We start from the raw sequence: 21,750 nt of genomic DNA, 5'->3' as shown, positions 1-21,750 counted from the left end.
TAAATTATAAACCTCAAACTGAATCTTTGTGAAGTCACAGTATAATGTAGTAATAGATGTTAACAATATTGTTTTTTGTATTGTTGGTAAACTTGTATTAACCAGACTAAAGTTATTAATAGGCCAGCCTTCATTAATTATATTTTAAGTTTTTTTTTAATATTTTTTGCAGAATCACACCTTTGAAAAAGAAGGAGTTTACATCGTGGCAGTGAATGTTTCCAATGTATATGGTTGGGTTGAGAAAATCATTAGTGTGGTAAGTTACAGTAAACCTAGCCATCTTAAAACATATATCTTTTTGGTTCTTTAGAATGCATAAATAAAGAATACAAGACCATATGAAGAAAGACTTAAAAAGCAAGGTTTATCTTGTTTGTTTTCTTGAGTTAAATTTGCTTATGTGCCTTTCAATGCTATGAGGCTTAAAATTAAAGTTTGGCAATTATGGAGTGTCGAGACCGGAGAATATAGTAACAAGTCGGGTGCAGGTAGTAGAAAAAGACTAAATTAATTACAAATGTTAAACACAAAATAATAAAACACATAAGCATTTACCCCCTTTAATATAACACACATAAGTCATCACTGGTAAAGCAATTTGGTTTTAGAAATCATATACTGTAATTATTAAATGGAGATCATTTGTCTGTAGTTAAGGGGTTTCAGTTGACTGTAGTATAAGTGAACCTGTATCTGTAAGGTTCAACTTGTGGTGAATCAGTATTGTGTTCTAACCTACACAATGAAGACAGAAGAACACTATAAGCAACTTTATGAATAGAAAATTGAAAAGCATAAGACAGGAAATGGAGACGGAAAATATCCAAGTACTGAATACTCCTTGAAGTACTGTGTTATCAATCATTATACAAGATATGAATAAGGGGTCTGAGTTGCATTGAAAGCTTGCATGTTGTAATCTTTTTAGTTAGCCAATAAAAGGTGTCATTTTGCTTGACTTCGGTACAACACTCTAGTGCATCAGTCATTAAGAAATGGAAAGAGTATGGCACAACTCTTAACCTGCCTACAGCTACACAAGAACTAAGTGATCATACATGAAGAAAACTAGTGAGAGAGGCTCCAAAGAGTTGTATGGTAATTCTGAAGCAATTACAAGGTACAGTGGCTGTAATTAGGAAACTGTACATTTAACAACAGCTTCCCAGGTGCGTCACAAGTCACAGCTTTATGAGAGAGTTACAAATAGAAATTCACTGATTAATATAAGCACACGTAACTTCACATTAACAGTTTGCCAGACAGGATATGGGAGACTGTAAAGTCAGCTAGAACAAGGCTGTATGGTCTAATGAGGTCAAAATTGAAGTTTTTAGCTGTCAGACTAAACAGCATGTTTGGCAAAAGACAAACAGTCCAATTTAACAATTAACTAAAATATACCATACCCACTGTGAAGCTTGTTGTGGGTATGCTTTTCTTCAGTAGGCACTAACAGGATTGTTTGTGTACAGGGTAAAATTAATGCAGCAAAATACTGGAATATCCTGGAGGAAAACCTGATGCAGTCTGCAGGAATCCAACCCTTTGTCTTGGGATATTTGTTTTCCAACAAGGCAACAAACCCAAGAATAAAGCCAAAGCTGCTGTACACACAAATGGTTTAAAAATAATAATGCTAATTTTCTGCTGGAGTAGCTTAGTCAGAATCTAGATCTCAGTCTAATTTAGAATTTGTGGCTGAATTTGAAAAAAAATGTTTAATCATGATACTACTGCAACCCGTCAGAGCTTGGGGAGTTTTGCAAAAATGAATGGGGACAAATTGCACTGTCAGGATGTGTAAAACTGATATAGACCTGCACATACAAACTTAAGGCTGTAATTGCTGTCAAAGGTACATCTATTAAATACTGACTTGAGGGGATTGTGTACTTAATTCAATTGATTTTTTTATTTTATGTTTGTAATTAATTTAGACCAGTTTGCAGAGACCTGTTTTCACTTTGACATTAAGAGTCTTTTTCTGTTAATCAGTTTTAAAAAGCTTAATTAAATCCACTTTGATTTAATGTTTAACAATAAAATGTGAAACCTCCAAGAGGGTGAATACTCTTTATAGACACTGTGTGTACGTTTTTCCTTTAAATATGTAAGAATATTTCATTGCATGGCCACAGTAAGCACTTTGATAGGTAGCAAAAAACTAAAAGAGCATTCTAATTAATTATATTTATTGCTGTAATTCAATGCTTTGCTTGTATTTTTCCCCAGATTTAAAAATCATGCACATTAACAGTATAATGCATCATTTTCAGACTTATTTTTTCTCTTCCTCTTACAGGCAGTTGTCCCACAAATCATTTCCAATTTAACATTTAATATCATGGGTGAGCACTTGGTGAGACTAGGTGAAAATGTCACTTTTGAGATGGAACTCTTCACTACAGTCCGTCAACTTCTCTTTCTCAATGCAACTTTTGAGACTGGCATAACACATACCTACTGGCTCAGTGATGACTCACCTGCATTTGAAACCAACAATTATCTTCAGCTGCTTGAAAGTTATGGCTTACAACACTGCATTTTTCGTGTAAGGATAACTCACCAGTACAGCAAACCAGGATGTTCTGATGTTTCAGCCACTGTTTTTTCACCCACCATGATGGTTAGCGTAACACTGCCAGAAAAACTAGAAGTATATGACACAATTTGGAATATAATTCCATCTGTGCTTTGGGACACAGTTATTCCTTCTGGAATAAATACAACTTTTCTGATTTCAAGCTCTACAGATAAAACCGGATCTTTTGTTTCCTGGAGGATTACAAAGGATAATTATACCTTAGTCAACACAACAACTTCGGCTTGGTCTTTTACGTATTCTTTTCAAGATTCTGGTATTTATAATCTGATGGCAATAGCTTTCAATCCACTTAGTGAGGTTTCAGTTGTTAGTGAACTGATTGTGCAGGAGGCTATATCTGGGTATCACTTTTAGTGAAAATCCTACCTGCATAACTACTGGTTCTGCAGTTGCCATCTGGGCTAGCATTCAGAAAGGAGTTAACGTCACATACACATGGGACTTTGATACAAATACAAGTTTTTTTACTGGCAATTTACAAGCAGCATCATATCATTATACTGAGCCTGGAATTTACTTTGTTACAGTGAAGGCAGAGAATGAAGTAAGCTCTATATCAAGTGAGGCACTGCAAATTCTTGTGCAAGACCAAGCTAGTGGCCTTCTAATTCATATTCCAAGCATCATTACAGTTGAAGAGAGCTCATTATTAACAATAACTGTGATGACTGGTACTAATCTGACTCTAGATATTTTAACAAATGGCACTCTTGCATTCACACAAAATGGCTATGTGGCAGGTATCCCTATAAATGTGGAATTTGTTTTTAACCAAACAGGATCTTTACAAGTTGTTGTTAAAGCTAGAAACTGTGTGTCTACGCTGACTAAGACTTTGGCAGTTTTAGTTGTAAGAGAGATTTCAACCATCACCATAGAGGCAACACAGTTGCCAGTGTTTGGCTTAAGGCATTATTCTAATTGCAAAAGTCAATGGTGAGTAGTACTGTATTCTAAAATGTATTTCTGGATACTGTAAATGTTCAGATGTTCAAATTGAAAAATAATGATTTCCAGCATTTTAAGGGACTTATCTGAAGTAGCAGTCACTTGATTACATTATACTCTATGAAAGAGCAACTTGTGAGTTGGCAGTGAGATTTTCATAAAATGCTGATGCCAGCCAAAAAAAGTACTGTTCTTATTTGAAGCAAAGTAATACAATAATTATTTATAAACCTATTTGCTTCCATCATATTGTGTAATCCTGAGGTAATTTAAAAGGGTGACATTTTAGTCATTGATACTGTATATATTCTGCTTAATATGGACCAGTGAAAAAAGATCTCACTTAAATTTAACACAAATGTATGGTGACTCAGCCATCAACTGAAATGACACTATTGCTTTTCCTGGTAGAATATGGATCCTTCAGGTCATTTGGCAAGTAGTTCACCACTTTTACAACAGAGAAATAACATCAACCTGGGGTGTATTGGGAGTCAGAGAGTGGGTGTTAATGTATTGTTTTTCGTTGCCTGATGTTGTCTGATATTTACTTTGATTTATACTACCAAATTTAATTGCCTAAATTGGTTTTAGATTGACCTTCTAGATAGATGGACAACGAAATAATAAAAGCAAAAAATAATTTCAATATAATGTTTAAATACAATGGTAATAAATGTCAAGGCAAATTGTCATCTCAATCATTTAGTACAATATATATATATACATTCCATGACAAGCTTTTCAGAACTGAAGGTTTCAAGTCTTCTAGCAGACTTGTTCCAGTCTGTAGTTTTGCTATAAATGCTCAAGTTGAAGTATTTTTAAAAAGACATTGACATGAAAAACAAAGCTAACAATCGTTCTGATAGGATAAACGTTAATAGAGATGAACAATAGGCCACTAAGCCACATCAAACAACATGCAAATGTCCATGTCAAGTCATACATTCATATGCTGACCATAGGCAAAACACATGCATTTTTTCTAAACATATTGTTAAATGAATACTTAATGGAAAATCAGAGAAGTGTGCACAGTTGAAACCTAATAGCACAGATTTACCTTTTCAATTGAAGACAAAACTGGTTTGCAAGGTTCATCTTTCATCATAACAGTAAATTTAAGCTGTAAGTCAAAGTTATAATGGAGTGACTCAAAAGTAACAAAAAAAAAAAATCAGCCCTATATCAGGAACATATTTTCCAAAAATATTAACATGAACTGTTCATAAAGATTATGCAAAGACAGTAGACAAAAAAAGTGAATGCTATTATTGTTACAAAAGGTGGCTCAACTACATGTTTATATACAGGGTTTATATGCTTTCACACTGCATATTTCCATTTTTGTTTAAAGGTATCAACTGGAATATGACTAATTTTGTGTCTAGATCTGCAAGTCTAAAAATTCTAAAAAGTATAAAAAAAATTCTACTGTATCATACCCATCAGGAACATCCCTTACTCTTATTCTATGTTAATTAATGTTGACTTATGTTTATCTTTTATTGTGTCTTCTATTTCTCTATTCATTTTGTAAAGCACTTTGAGCTACATTTTTTTGTATGAATATGTGCTATATAAATAAATGTTGATTGATTGATTGAAGTCAGTTTGCAATACATTGCTAATATATTAAAGAAAACCGTAATCATTTGAAAACTTTTATAGTTTTTGAATACTTTTCCAAGGCACCACAATGATACAGGAAATTACTTGGTTTACTTTTATTGATGAATAAATAAATTCTTAAAATTCTTTGCATTTATATAGCGCTTTTCTCACTACTCAAAGCGCTCAGCAATTGCAGGTTAAGGGCCTTGCTCAAGGGCCCAACAGAGCAGAGTCCGTTTTGGCGTTCACGATTCAAACCGCAACCTTCTGATTGCCAGTGCAGATCTCTAGCCTCAGAGCCACCACTTAGCCTACAGGAAATACAGGAATCACAGGTCATTTTGGTAATTACTGCACTCTGGGAGAATTTGATGAACTTCAAAAATGTAGTCTATTCCCCACTTATACCAGTAAAAAGAGTTTTAATACATTGTTTCTCAAATATAAGACTTTTATTAGCATTTGGAATTCTCAGGAACCCTACAGTAGAATATTATCGTATCACTTTGGTCAAGATATGCTAATATTTCAGATTTTATTTAACGTTTTATAAAATATTAAGATTTAAACATATTCTATGTTTATTTTAAAGAAGTTGAACTATAAATCTTATCACTTAAAGGAAAAAATTCTACTGTATCATACCCATCAGGAACATCCCTTACTCCCACTTGGAGTAAAGGGGATTTTGAGCATTTCAGAATTCTCCACAGTAAGACTGAATATTTTATAATATGACTTGTTACATGCTGTGACCTTAGCACTGTGTTTGTCCATTTGTGAAATAACAATAAGTTTTATATTTAATATATTTCAATATCAACAATTGTTTATTTACAATTTTGATGGTACAGTACTTGTAAAGAAATAACTTGCTAGTTTTGTAATAAATTATTACATTTTTAGACACAAGCAAAATGTTCAGTCCTCAAGTAGTGGTAAAAGTTTCCAATGTTCCGTGATGCTCTGCATCCACTTTTTTATTTTGAGATAATTTTCCTCTGTATCTTTTGCCCCTGGGATTTTACCTAATTAGGAGTGGAGAAAGCAATGCATTCACAGGAGCTTGGTACTATGACTATCAATTTCAGCTAAGGTTTGTTTCTTATCTGCTTTGATTACATTGGTTTCACATTAAGGTCTTTGTTCAGTGCAACATTATGAAAAACAAAATTAAACCAAATGCTCAATGTAAAGGTGGACAGAGCATTTGATAAAGGAGTCTGCAACAGTGCTCACTTTTCAGAAATGCCATTTGCTTATTTTCCTCGTTATAGGTGCAATGAAACTAATGCATTTAATTAGTGCATAATAAATATCATCATATGGAGTATCCAGTTGTTAGCTATGCTCACTAGATTTCCATATGTATAAGCAATGCAAAAAATATGTAAATACATAAAAATCCAAATACTTATTCCCAGTGTAAAACAATATATCACTAAGAAAAAAATTGTACTGTTCAGCTGTATTAGTTCCCCCCTTCAATAAAACTGTTATTTCTTAATATGTGTGTGTTTGTATATATGTCACTTGATCAGGTGTTTATAGCACATTTTACAGAGCATAAAGCAAAAATACCTTATCAAAGTACAACATGGTAAAAACCTCTGATTTGATCTTGCATTACTGCTATACAGTGACTATGCCCTCTTATTATGCAGGCATAATTAATATTTAAACTGAGGCACTTTGTAGTATATTATCTGTCCAAAAAGCATAACAGATGTTGATGTTCAAATTTACAATTAACCAGTTTGATATACATTCCAGTATCCTTGTAGTAGAATCAAAGTAGAAACTAAGAGTTTTTGAATGACCCTGATTAGAACAATTTCATTTTGCCTTTTCATTTGATAAGTTACAACAGTAGAGACATTTTATAAAAACAAACGGCAAGCCACAATGGACATATAGTGCACATAGCAAGAGTATGCTTTGGAGCCGAGTAGATTAGATTAGATAAACTTTATTAATCCCAAGGGGAAATTCAAATGCAAACAAGGATGCAGTTAACGCAGCAAATCGAACAATCGCTCAATCAGTAAGCAAATAAATAAAAATAGAATTAACAAGCACATTGGGTGGAAGCATTGAATTGTCTGATAGCAGTGGGCACAAAAGACCTCCATAGGTACTTTCTAGCACACCATGGTGGAATGAACCTGTGACTAAAAGTGCTACAAGGGAAACCACTTGGAGAGTTTGAAGGGCATTTTTTTATGATAGCATATTTTGCGATCACCCTCTTTTCCAGTGTGTCACGTTTCACCTCGAGATGAGGCAGGCTTTCCTGATAGGTTTGTTCAGTCAGTATGCTTCTTTTGAGCTCCAGTCGCTTCCCCAGGAGACTGCAGTGTAGAATACCACACTGGATACTATGGACTGGTAGAACATTTTCAGCAAATTGCTGTACACATCAAAAGATCTTTGTCTCCTTAGCCATTACAGTCTACTCTGGCCCTTCTTGAACAGCACCACTGTGTTGTCAGACCAGTCTAATTTGTTGTTTGTTATCCCCAGATACTCGTAGCTCTGCATCAATTCCATGTCCTCCCTTGAATGGTGACTGGTCACAAAAGAATCCTGGCATGCCTGGTGTCCACCACCAGTGCTTTTGTATTTCTGATGTTGAGTTGCAGATTGTTGTCCCTGCACCACAAGACAAAATCCTCCACAACCTTCCTGTACCTTAGGTTGGCTCCATTATTAATACAGCCTATGATAAATGAGTCAGTCCGAAAATTACTTTAGATAGCAAGAGCTGGTATTATGCTTGGAAGTCTGTTGTGTAAATGGTAAACCAGAAGGAGACAGGGTAGTTCCCTGAGGTGCTCCAGTATTACACAACAACATTTTAACACAAAGTTTCTTAGCTTCACAAACTCTTGTCTGTCGGTCAAATAGTCCATGATCCAGGAGATTGTGTGGGCATCAAGATTCAAAGCCTTGAGCTTTTCCCCAGGGTTAGTGAAGCAGAATGGTGTTAAAAGCACTAGGAACTGTGGTGTCGGCTTTGAACAATTGGGAGTAGGCTTTATGGAGCATGTAGATGAGAGCATCCTCCACACCTATATGTATGGCTTCAAATATCAACAGTTTATTGCCAATGTGGTGGGCTATAAAACAAGAGTACAACAAATCGATTATAACTGGAGTAGAGATTCTAACCATCAGCAACATTTGAAATTAATTTTCTTTTCAAAAGTCCTTTATAAAAGCATTTATTGTATTTAAATGTCTGTTTGCATTGTAGAGTAACATTAATGGATGTGAACTTTTACATAACATTGTTTTTGTCTGTACTTGTTATCTCTTATGTTTCTTGCACTTTTTTTGTAGGAATCATTTGGGCGAACAGAAATTATATTTACACTTGGACTCTTCCTCAGAATATTACAATTTTATCTGGGAGCCCTGCTTTCCTGTACAATTGTAGCCACACTGACTCTCAGCTGATTACTGTGTCAGTCACCAACTGTGCATCAAATGCTTCATCTGAACTTGAACTGAATATATCTTTAGCTAATGTTGGACCTCGACTGTTTCATGAAGCAAATGTGGGAGCCGGGACAACTGTTGTTTTTACACTAAAAGTGAGTGATTTCTCTTAACACTCCTTACTACCATTTTGTATTTGGAATGTTTTTAAAACTCTGCATTTGTCTTGTCAAAGACTGTAAATTACTGTGAAATTTGACATGTTGTTGTATTATTTGTCTTGGAAATTAACTGTTTTTCATTTGCAGTAGGAGTACTGAGGCCTATCCTGACAGCACTCTGCACCAGACCATTACAGATTAGCTTTAACATTCAACTCGGGGGGAAAAAAAACAATCATATAAAATGGTTTTAGATTTGTCTATGTCTGCATTAATATAGTATGTCTCACTTTTTCCTGTCACTTAACTGGTATTGTAACCACCTTGCATATGGAGTATCCAGATTGCCGCTTCATGTGGGTTTTTAGGGATGGGCTTGGCCAGACTATTGCGGGTCACCATGCCATCAGATGCTCACTGGGAACCTCCAGTCCTGGCTTAGTGAATGGGTGCCAGTATTCCATTGTCAGCTGGTATTTACTTAATTTTTTTAGAAAAAAGTGAATTCCTATGTTTTTGGTTTGTTTTTTGTTTGACATTCATCTTAGAAATAGACCATGGAGAAATGGGTCTGTCAGAAGGATATTTCTGTAGACCACTGAAACACACAAGACCCTCCACTATGCCAAGACACTCCATCTGCAAAGTGAGAGAAGAATCAGTTGAGGTTTTTTGGTCATGTTCTTAGGGTGTATTTTGGCACAATTTCAGTGCAGACCTAGTAAACTCAGGAAGGAATAATATATCTTGTCTGAAAATTGGGATGGTTTTATATTAATTGATTAGGGAGAACATTTTACTATTTTTCCACATGACCCCATATATTGGTCAAATTTAAAAAGTTTTTAAGCCCAACAGAAACTGTTGCATACAGTTATGTGCATTTAATGGTTTAAAATATTATAGCCAGTATTTTTTTTTTAACATGACAAAATATTTCTATAATTTAATGATAAGAAATTTACCTTTCCTATTAGATTCTGACATTTACAAAATATTTACAGTGGTAGATTTGTTTGTTAAATTGTTATCTTGGAAGAAAAATGTTGTGGTCTTTGTAGAGCAGCAGGTTAAGGAAAAAGGAGTTCTGAGTTCTAAAAAAACTATTAAAATTAAGAGAAAAGAAGTCTGTTTCAGCAATAATTGGTAACTGATTTTAAAAGTAGCCTGAATGAAAACCTTCTTTGCCACCCTAGGGTCGTGGAGTGACACCCTTGCTCCTAGACTCTTGTTTCCATGGTTACTTATTCTGCACAAATTTACGTCATTTAGTATTTTTAAATGTCAGTTAAGCAGTTTGTTATGGTTATGCTCTCTCTCATCCGTGAAATGAGTCTTTTTTTAGTCATAGAATAATGATAGAATAATGAACTGTTACTTTTCTCAATCTTTAGGCCTTTTATGCAAATGAAGAATCTTTTGATATTTATTTTGGTGATGGAAACATGAACACTTTGTTATGCCCTACTGAGAGAAATTTAAGGTAAATCAAGCATGTTACATTCATGGACTGTGCTATGCGAACTTTTGAAATCCATTTCAATATGGTAGTTCTTTAGGCATTAATTTAATAACATAGCAACTGTCATTTTGGCAAGCAGATTATTTCAGAACTAGCAAAATACCCGCGCAGGCAGAGAAGTAGCGTGTTAAAGAAGTTATGAAAAGAAAAGGAAACATTTTAAAAATAACGTAACATGATTGTCAATGTAATTGTTTTGTCACTGTTCTGAGTGTTGCATATATATATATATTCCACGTCCCAAGAGCCAGTTTCTGTAGCCGAGGATCAGACCGCCAAGGTCCCGCCACCAACTTCGCACTGCACCCAACCTCCTTGCCCCTCCCATAGGTGGTGAGCCCATGGGGAGGAGAACCCACGCGACGCGACCTCGGATAAGCGGGAGAGGATGGATGGATGGATATATATATGGAGATGTGTGTGTGTGTGTGTGTGTGTGTGTGTGTATATATATGTATATATATATATATATATATATATATATATATATATATATATATATATATATATATATATATATATATATATAATATACACATCTTCATATATACTTACATACTTATATAGATCTATATATATATACTCATACAGTATATATATATATATATCTATATACATCTACATATGTATACTGTACATATCAAAATCCCCACTGATGCAGTGAAACAACTGCTTTTAAATTTTTATTAAGAAGAAAAGAAAACCTTTTTAACACTAGAATTACCAGAGCCTACGAAAAACTCGTAATTCCGTCCCACCTTAAATCGCTTCTTAAAATCGCTCACAGCTCTCCACCAGCGTCTTTTGTCATCTAAATGTGCTGATAAAAATCAGGCTGCAAGCAGCCGGCTATTCCATCCCCCCACCGACTTAGAACGTGCACAAACTTCTCCCAGCTCATGCCTTGATTGATTATCTGGGAGTGAAGTGGAGTTTTAGAGTGGAAATAATAGATCATTATTTGGAATACACGCATTTCACGGTGTTCCGTTTCTACAGTAATCCGTGTAAACACATTTTTAAAACAGAAACGTTTTCATATTGTAGTAGTAAATGACAAAATGTAAGCATAAACTATATAATGTATGAAGCCTAAAGTCCAAATATCAAACACTTTCACAAAAGGTACACATATAACAGAACAAGTATGCTTTTATTCAAAAATATAACTGCAGAAAAAAGCCACCTTAGCATGCCATATTGACATCGTATGTACTGCATGCTAGCAACTAGTACAAAAGCTCATGAGTTCGATCCCACATGGCTCAGTTTTGAGAAGTAAACTGCTCTTATTCTTACTATTTTAGAATAAAACATGCATTTGATTTCAGTGTGTAACAGCCAGTAATTTATGATACTTGTAAAGGTTTGTTTTTTTTATTCACTTTTCATTCTCAGTCTCAGTCGTGTTCAGGATCCTTCCCTACCCCCATCTGAGAATGCTGTTTTCACATAAAGATGCGCTGTAGCTCTGCAGCGTACTTGTGACTGCATTCTCGCATCAATGCTTGCGAACTGAAGTGCCTGCGCACTTTTCGTGGCATTACACGCCTATTTTTTTTAGCATGCCCTGTCGCTCAAACACAGGAACATATGTTGGTGTACAAGAATAAAAACAAGTGCACTTTTATTCTAGACTATAAGTGAAGAAAAATAAAGCAAGTTACAGTAGGCGGTTGATATGACAGCTTGCGGTGCAACTGAAATGCTGATTTCCGATCCGTGCTATATAAAATCATCACATTCAAATATTAACAATTTCCACACACCCTTCCTACATTCACGACATGTGTACTTGTTGCAGTGTACACATCTCTCTGTGCTATGGTTCCTATTACACTGAATGAGCACCTGACATTGTACTTTCTTCCCTATATAAATAACATTCGAGTATAGCTGCCTCCAAATAAATCACATTTGAGTTATAGCGTCTTTATGTGAAAACAGCATTGTCAGCTTTGGGGGATCGTGAACGCGACTGAGAGAATGGAACTGAATAAAAAAAAAGACTGAAATCAAATGTATGTTTTTATTCTAAAATAGTTAAGTACATGCAATATTATTTGAAAAGGAACAGCGTCAGATCGGGCGCATATTCAAACCCGATCTGACGCTGTTCGCTTTCAAATAATATTGCATTAGTGATGATGTTTTTACATATATTGTCTCTTTCATTCATCTTGCGGTTTGTAATCAGTGACCGTGTTTTTTCCCCGATCTTGCCAGTTCTCACATGTTGCTGTATGGTGCTGTTTCTTTTGTACTCCAGGACATGCAGAGGACAGAAAAGTACAGAGCAGTAAGTTCAGCGCTATATGCAATCAGACAGACAAACAGGCAGAGAAGGCACTAGATATATAAATAAACAGGGAAGGCACTGTATAATAGATATATAAAAAACAGCTAAGGGGATAGATATATAGATAGGTAGGAAGGAAAGGCACTATATGATAGGCAGACAGGGAAGCTCCTATATAATAATAAAATTACTGTTATTACTATGTAGATAGACAGGGAGTTCAGCGCGCGCTGTATTCAAACCCGATCTGACGCTGTTCGTTTTCAAATAATATTGCATGTACTTAACTATTTTAGAATAAAAACATACATTTGATTTCAGTCTTTTTTTATTCAGTTCCATTCTCTCAGTCGCTCACATTCCCCAAATCTGACAATGCTGTTTTCACATAAAGACGCTATAACTCAAATGTGATTTATTTGGAGACGCTATACTCGAATGTGATTTATATAGGGAAGAAAGTACAATGTCAGGTGCTCATTCAGTGTAATAGGAACCATAGCCCAGAGAGATGTGTGCACTGCAACAAGTACACATGTCGTGAATGTAGGAAGGGTGTGTGGAAATTGTTAATATTTGAATGTGATGATTTTATATAGCACGGATCGGAAATCAGCATTGCACCACGCAAGCTGTCGTATCAACCGCCTACTGTAACTTGCTTTATTTTTTCTTCACTTATAGTCTAGAATAAAAGTGCACTTGTTTTTTATTCTTGTACACCAACATATGTTCCTGTGTTTGAGCGACACGGGCATGCTAAAAAAAATAGACGTGTAATGCCACGAAAAGTGCGCGCAGGCACTTCAGTTCGCAAGCATTGGTACGAGAATGCAGTCATAAGTACGCTGCAGAGCTACAGCGCATCTTTATGTGAAAACAGCATTCTCAGATGGGGGTAGGGAAGGATCCTGAACACGACTGAGACTGAGAATGAAAAGTGAATAAAAAAAACTAACCTTTACAAGTATCATAAATTACTGGCTGTTACACACTGAAATCAAATGCATGTTTTTATTCTAAAATAGTAAGAATAAGAGCAGTTTACTTCTCAAAACTGAGCCATGTGGGATCGAACTCATGAGCTTTTGGATACCAGTAAGCGGCTGATACCATTATGCTACTGTGTCAGCTGCAGTACATACGTGTCAATATGGCATGCTAAGGTGGCTTTTTTCTGCAGTTATATTTTTGAATAACAGCATACTTGTTCTGTTATATGTGTACCTTTTGTGAAAGTGTTTGATATTTGGACTTCAGGCTTCATACATTATATAGTTTATGCTTACATTTTGTCATTCACTACTACAATATGAAAAACGTTTCTGTTTTAAAAATGTGTTTACACGGATTACTGTAGAAACGGAACACACGTGAAATGCGTGTATTCCAAATAATGATCTATTATTTCCACTCTAAAACTCCACTTCACCCTAGATAATCAATCAAGGCATGAGCTGGGAGAAGTTTGTGCACGTTCTAAGTCGGTGGGGGGATGGAATAGCCGGCTGCTTGCAGCCTGATTTTTATCAGCACATTTAGATGACAAAAGATGCTGGTGGAGAGCTGTGAACGATTTTAAGAAGCGATTTAAGGTGGGACGGAATTACGAGTTTTTTCGTAGGCTCTGGTAATTCTAGTGTTAAACTGAGGGAAAATATACCAATAACTATCTGTTAAGGATCTCTTTGTATACCACAGTGTCAGCTCAGCAGTCCGGTTGTAATATGACCAAGCTGTGCACTGAGATTACTTTTGAGAATGCAACGTATAGTTTTGTCCAGGAGGAAAGCAATGTTGCCTCAAATCAATGGCAACCTTTTGTAGGGTGTGTCCCTGAGACTTATTAATTGTCATTGCGAAGCAGAGCCTTACTGGAAACTTGAGGCATTTCAATTGAAATTGGAGATCGGACGGTATAACGGTGATGCGCGCTGCTGTTTTTTTGTGTAGCGGCCTTCACACAGCTTCTCCACTGCTTTATAAATGAACGCCATATAAGGCCATCGTTTCTCCTTGCTTCGCGGTTCTGTACTGTTTAATCGTATTGTTACGATTCTTATAGTTATTGTGTAGCTATTCAAGACTTACTTTACTGTTCAGATACCCATTTCCTTTATTTAATCCGGCTTGTACGTTATTTTTTGTTCGTTTATTACGATTATAGATATTTATTGATTCCCTTCTTTTAGCTGATTGCCTGCTCATATAAGACGCTCCGCTGGTTTTTTCTGAAACAGCCTTTACACAGCTCCTCCGCTGTTTTATAAATGAACGACATATAAAGCCATCACCTTGTCAATTGTGTAATGCGTTTTTTGAACAGGTTTGATGCATCGAAGTGATCACTCGTACTGCGTTCAGTCAGTTCACGTGAGCTGCTCTCTTGTGTGATGTTACGATGTCCACGGCTTTATTTAATGTTAGCTAAGACCGGCACTTAAAACTTTCTCGCTACAGCAATTTTAACTCCGTTACAAAGTGATCCAAAGTCTCGTTTATACCTAGTGTCTTCTCATTAAACTTGTATCTCGCGAATAAAGTATTCAGCGTTTTTCTTCAGCACTCTTTGGGAGCTCTTCCTTCTTTTCTACGCACGGGTCACAGTCAGTTCATGTGATTACGTGGGAGGCGCTGATGATGTCACACGCAGCTCCACCCCCCACGGCCATCGAGCTAACGTCCATTACAGTATATGGAAAAAAATAGGTTCCAGTTATGACCATTACGCCTAGAATTTCGAAATGAAACCTGCCCAACTTTTGTAAGTAAGCTGTAAGGAATGAGCCTGCCAAATTTCAGCCTTCTACCTACACAGGAAGCTGGAGAATTAGTGATGAGTGAGTGAGTGAGTCAGTGAGGGCTTTTATTAGTATTGATTGGCTGAAGGTCATTTATCCCTTACAGTAGCTTCATTTTTTTTTTCTTATACTTTTTTTAATGATTAAGAAACTTAGATTAGGTAGAAATATCCAAAATGAAGTAGCATTGGTAAAGATTAAACATATTTTTGTTTACTGCCAATTTTAAACTCTATAATAAATTGAATATTTGCAGATGCCAGAGTATACTTACCCTAGTTCATAAGCACTGTATTAAACATTAATACACAGAAGTAGCAAGTACACATTTTAGATTTGCACTAATTTACAAACATTTTTTGTTTCAGTTCTCCAGTACTATAAAAGATTTTGATGATGATAATATATTGATTTCTTGATGCGATAACTCTTTATTCTTATCAGTTTTACATTTTAAAAGGCACAAAACAGCAACATTTTAAATTAAGAAATGAAGGAAAAAATGTAACTATTTTGATTTAGTATGTTCAGTTTTATATATTTTTTCAAATAGCAATGTGTAAGGGTTAAGTAAAATCTTAAGATTTTAAGACTTCTGGATTTTCAGTTCCTGCCTTGCTGTCACTGTGTGACCCTTAGCAAGTCAATCTAACCGAGCTCCAGTGTGCAAATGTACAATTACAGTATATCCTAATCTTGTTTCATTGGACAAATGTATCATATAAATATAATAATTAATGAATTACTGCACTTTTTTGTTTTAGCTGCACAATTCAATACACTTACTCATCAGCTGGAATTTATAGAGTAAAGGTAGAATCAACCAAGGGAACCAACATTTCCTCTGTGATCATAGTTCAAGAATACATCAAAGACTTGCTTGTTATTGGTCCTAAAACGTGGAAACTTACTGTAAGGTATGTGTGACAATATTCCACTACAGGGGATCAGATAGATATTAAATCTCAAGCAAAGGAGATGCCAGAATAGTAGTATAAGAAAATCACTACTCAAGCTATAACGTCTTAATTGAGATTTAATAGAAGTTAAAATTTCTGAAATGGGAGTACAGTCAGAGGTGCCACTGTCAAAGGAAAGATTCTAGAGATAAAATAGAGTACTGTGTTTTACTGAACAACTGTGAATACTGGATTTTTTTTCACTTTTAGTGAACAAGTTCCATCATCTGTAACCTGGACAGCACAGATCTCACAAGGATCAAATTGCATCTATCAGTGGACATTTTAAATGGAACTGTGAAAACTATGTATATAGGACTCAATATGGTAAATCTTATACTTTGTGACACTATACAGTGGTAAACAATTCCATCATGTTTTTGTGTGTGTGTTTCTCTGTCTTCATGTTTACCTGCTGAGCATTTCTGATCCATTAAACTTATAACAAATACATTGAACCCTATCTCCTTATACAAGGTATGGTTGCACTGTATTTCCAATCCTGTGCTGTATAGGAAACAGTTAAAAGACAAAAACATAAGCTAGTGTTTCTAGCTTTATCAGTGCACACTACATTGTTTAAAATAAAGGTGCCAGAGTTGTTGTTCATAGCAATGCCATAAAGTAACCATTTTTGGTTCCCTAAAGAAACACCCACTTGAAGGTTACAGAATTTTATTTTATTTATTTAGATCAGCAACAGGCTTCATAAATAATGATAAAGAGATAACAACAGGTTTATAAAATACAAATGGGTTCTTGAGTTTTGAAAGTCTCAAAGTGTGGAGCCTTATTTTTCCAAATATTTAGGAATTTTTTCAAAGCCAAAAGACCCAATTTCATATGTAAGGATCCATTCCCAGAATTAAATGGCTCTTTGTGAAGGAAAGTTTCTACAAGGAACAACACACCCCAGTTTAGTGCCATTTTAGAACCTTTATTTTTAAGAGTGTACTACCCTTATATCTTTCTTCAACATTTAGAAACAAAGCTTTATTTTTGAATCAATAGAAATAGATGGTTTTAGACTTGCTTCAGTATGATTTTAAAAGTTACAATGCTCTTGAATGTCAAAGTGGTCTGCCTTAGAACTCTATTCAGTCTTTTTGCAGCATTAAATTAGCTTGGTAAGGAAAAAATACTTTCTGTCCTTTTGTTTTATAGCAAGCGTTCTTAAACTTTTTAATCTGCAGAGACAGTTAAGAAATTTAGTACCGTATTGGGACCCAAAAAGAGGATGATTACCATTAGAACACTCTAGACAAGAACAGGCCATTCAGCCCAACAAAGCTCGCCAGTCCTATCCACTTATTTCTTCCAAGAAAACATCAAGTCGAGTTTTGAAAGTCCCTAACGTCTTACTGTCTACCACACGACTTGGTAGCTTATTCCAAGTGTCTATTGTTCCTTGTGTAAAGAAAATCTTCGTAATGTTTGTACGAAATTTACCCTTAACAAGTTTCCAACTGTATCCCCATGTTCTTGATGAACTCATTTTAAAGTAAGTCTCGATCCACTGTACTAATTCCCTTCATAATTTTAAACACTTCAGTCATGTCACCTCTTAATCTTCTTTTGCTTAAACTGTATAGGCTCAGCTCTTTTAAACTTTTCTCATAATTCAACCCCTGTAGCCCTGGAATCAGCCTAATTGCTCTTCTTTGGACCTTTTCTGGCGCTGCTATGTCCTTTTTGTAGCCTGGAGACCAAAACTGCACACAGTACTCAAGATGAGGCCTCACCAGTGCATTATAAAGGTTGAGCATAACCTCCTTGGACTTGTACTCCACACATCGTGCTATATATCCTAACATTCTGTTAGCCTTCTTAATGGCTTATAAACACTGTCGGGAAGACGATAGTCCTTCTGTAATGATATAACGGATTCCAAATTATCTGGTAATCCACCTATCTTGGCATCATCTGCAAACTTAACCAGCTTGTTACTTATATTCCTATCTAAATCATTTATATATATATATTAAAAATAGCAACAGCCCTAGCACTGACCCCTGTGGAACACCACTCTTAACATCGGCCAGTTCTGATGAGGTTCCTCGCACCATCACCCCCTGCTTCCTGTGTCGGAGCTAATTCTGCACCCATCTGAAAATATCACCCTGAACTACCACTTTTTTTAATTTGATGCCAAACCTCTCATGTGGCACCTTATCAAATGCTTCCTGAAAGTCCAGATAAATAATATCATAAGCTCCACTTTGATTGATACTTTATTAATCCCAAGGGGAAATTCACACATTTGTTGCCTCCTTATAGAATTCCAGCATGTTAGTAAAACATGACCTCCCTCTTCTGAACCCATGCTAACTGTTCAGAATAACTCCTATCCTTGCCATGTGTTTCTCAATCTTATCCTTAATAATTCCTTCCATTAATTTTCCTGTGAAAAAAGACAGACTAAAAGACAGTTGGAGAGGAATATAGCAGATAAGGCGAAAGAAGACCCTAAGAGATTCTTTCAGTATTTTAGTAGTAAAGGAACAGTTAAGGAGGAGGTCAAGTGCATCAGGAATAGTAAAGTGGAATTAAAAGACACAGACAGTGAAATAGCGGATGTCCTAAACTTACATTTTTCTGAGGTGTTTACAAGTAAGCAAGTGGATAACCTGCCTGCGGTAAATGCGACTACTAGGGAGGTACTGAGGGATTTGGAAATTGTAGAGGGAGAAGTGCTGCTCAGATTAAATAAAATGAAATCAAACAAATCACCAAGACCAGATAATATTTATCCTCATGTTCTTAAGGACGCAAGTAAGTACACATATAAACCCTTGACACATATTTTCAGGAAGTCACTGTGCACTGGAGAGATTCCAAAGGACTGGAAAATGGCAAATATCATCCCTTTATATAAAAAGGGTGACAGGGCAGATTCAAGCAACTATAGGCCAGAAAGCTTAACATGCATCACAGGAAAATTAATGGAAGGAATTATTAAGGATGAGATTGAGCAACATCTGGCAAGGACAGGAGTTATTCTGAACAGTCATGCTGGAATTCTATGAGGAGGCAACAAAAGGATACGATCAAAGTGGAGCTTATGATAATATTATATATTATCTGGACTTTCAGGAAGCATTTGATAAGGTGCCACATGAGAGGCTGGGCATTAAATTAAAAGAAGTGGTAGTTCAGGGTGATGATTTTAGATGAGTTCAGAATTGGCTGAGACATAGGAAGCAGAGGGTAATGGTGCGAGGAACCTCATCAGAACTGGCCGATGTTAAGAGTGGTGTTCCACAGGGGTCAGTGCTAGGGCCGCTGCTATTTTTAATATATATAAATGATTTAGATAGGAATATAAGTAACAAGCTGGTTAAATATGCAGATGATACCAAGATAGGTGGATTAGCAGATAATTTGGAATCCGTTATATCATTACAGAAGGACTTGGATAGCATACAGGCTTGGGCAGACTTGTGGCAGATGAAATTTAATGTCAGTAAATGTAAAGTATTACACATAGGAAGTAAAAATGTTAGGTTTGATTACACAATGGGCAGTCGGCAATCGAGAGTACACCTTATGACAAGGATTTAGGAGTCATAGTGGACTCTATGCTATCAACTTCCCGACAGCGTTCATAAACCATTAAGAAGGCTAACAGAATGTTAGGATATATAACATGATGTGTGGAGTACAAGTCCAAGAAGGTTATGCTCAACCTTTATGATGCACTGGTGAGGCCTCATTTTGAGTACTATGTGCAGTTTTGGTCTCCAGGCTACAAAAAGGACATAACAGTGCTAGAAAAGGTCCAGAGAAAAGCGACTAGGCTGATTCCAGGGCTACAGGGGTTGAATTATGAGGAAAGATTTAAAGAGCTGAGCCTATACAGTTTATGCAAAAGAATATTAAGAAGTGACATGATTGAAGTGTTTAAAATTATGAAGGGAATTAGTACAGTGGATTGAGACTGTTATTTTAAAATGAGTTCATCAAGAACACAGGGACACAGTTGGAAACTTGTTAAGGGTAAATTTTGTACAAACATTAGGAAGTTTTTCTTTACCCCAAGAACAATAGACACTTGGAATAAGCTACCAAGTCGTGTGGTAGACATTAAGACGTTAGGGACTTTCAAAACTCGACTTGATGTTTTCTTGGAAGAAATAAGTGGATAGGACTGGCGAGCTTTGTTGGGCTGAATGGCCTGCTCTCGTCTAGAGTGTTCTGATGTTCTACAAATGAGGACACCACATGAAGCAATGGGAATGTGCAAAGTGCTCAAGTGCTTTTATTAAAAACAACTCAAAATCAAAGTGTCCCGAAAGTGCAGTGCTCCAAACTATCAATAAATAAATAATTCATAAAAAAGTGTTCTTGTGAAAGTTAAAAATCAATAAATAGAAAAAATCATTTAAAAACGAGGTTAAAGTTCAGTGAACATTCCAGTCTGGGATGTTTAATTCTACCAACTGACTAATTGATAAACTTGGAGGACTCTACTCTTAAGCCTGCCTAATCCTTTTGATATTTTCTGGTATTTTTACAATTCTCAGATATGTTCCTCAAAATACCAGTAGATTGAAATGTATCAAACCACTTTAAAGTAGTGTTACCAGAAGGAATTCATCTATGCCAAGGCATGTTAAACTTAATACAAAATCTTCTTTGCATCTCTGTTACAGATTTATATTTAATATATGTCATTACGTATAACAGTGTGAGATTTGGGGGAGCGTGAACATGACTGAACGAATAAAAATGAATAATGAAATAAAACACTAACTTTTACAAGTACCATAAATTTGCAACCGCTTTTAGAGACTCAAACAAATCAAATGTATGTTTTTATTTTATAATAGTAATAATAATAGCCGCTCACAACTCAACAGTTTAATGCATGAAAAACCCTGGACTTGAACGCGTTTACTCTTGACTGAGAGGCAACAGTATTCACCACTACATCAGCCAAGCAGACATATATGTGGGTGTGTGTGTCATACTCTATCCACATTTCTTTTACTTTGGTTAAATTCTTAAAAAAAGCATGCTTGTTTTGTTATATCTATATCTTTTATGTATATTTGATATTTGAACTTCAGTCTTCGCACATTATACCCTTCACATCAGCATTTTTCCAATTATTAGTAGAACATGAAAAACGTTTCTGTTCTAGTTATTTGTTCAACATTTCTTACCCCTCATTTCTTGTCATCCTACATTTACACAGATCGTTGTAGACACGGAACACACATGAAATGTATGTGTTCTAAATAACAATATATTTACCCTATACAATTCAAGGCACCTCACACCCAGATAAACAAACATGAGCTGGGAGAACTTTGTGTATGAGTAAAGTTGTCAGTGGAGGGATGGGATAGCAGGCTGCTTGCTGGCAGTACTGATCCGACACATTTGCAA

At 35.7% G+C, this 21,750-nt stretch overlaps 1 protein-coding gene across 1 annotated transcript; it reads left to right on the top strand.

Annotated features, from left to right (window-relative positions):
• The first annotated feature begins 3,275 nt into the window (after nt 1–3,275).
• LOC120534756 lies at nt 3,276–16,648 on the top strand. The gene is made up of 6 exons (XM_039762336.1): nt 3,276–3,351; nt 3,521–3,547; nt 8,519–8,772; nt 10,173–10,261; nt 16,165–16,317; nt 16,570–16,648. Exons 1-6 carry the CDS (start codon nt 3,276–3,278, stop codon nt 16,646–16,648), a joined length of 678 nt encoding a protein of 225 aa, XP_039618270.1.
• Nucleotides 16,649–21,750: the final 5,102 nt, after the last annotated feature.

The sequence above is a fragment of the Polypterus senegalus genome, chromosome 8 (assembly GCF_016835505.1).
Source record: "Polypterus senegalus isolate Bchr_013 chromosome 8, ASM1683550v1, whole genome shotgun sequence".
Taxonomy (NCBI): Eukaryota; Metazoa; Chordata; class Cladistia; order Polypteriformes; family Polypteridae; genus Polypterus; species Polypterus senegalus.
The sequence above is the reverse complement of the archived record's forward strand: the minus strand, read 5'-3'. Positions and strand labels throughout refer to the sequence as shown.

What these genes read in the sequence shown, in the direction of transcription:
- LOC120534756 (XM_039762336.1), top strand. Translation starts at nt 3,276, where the DNA reads ATGACTGGTACTAATCTGACTCTAGATATTTTAACAAATGGCACTCTT. An exon ending in ACAAAATGGCTATGTGGCAG is followed by an intron (nt 3,352 to 3,520) that starts GTATCCCTATAA and finishes GTTTGGCTTAAG; the next exon opens with GCATTATTCTAATTGCAAAA. An exon ending in CTGTTGTTTTTACACTAAAA is followed by an intron (nt 8,773 to 10,172) that starts GTGAGTGATTTC and finishes CTCAATCTTTAG; the next exon opens with GCCTTTTATGCAAATGAAGA.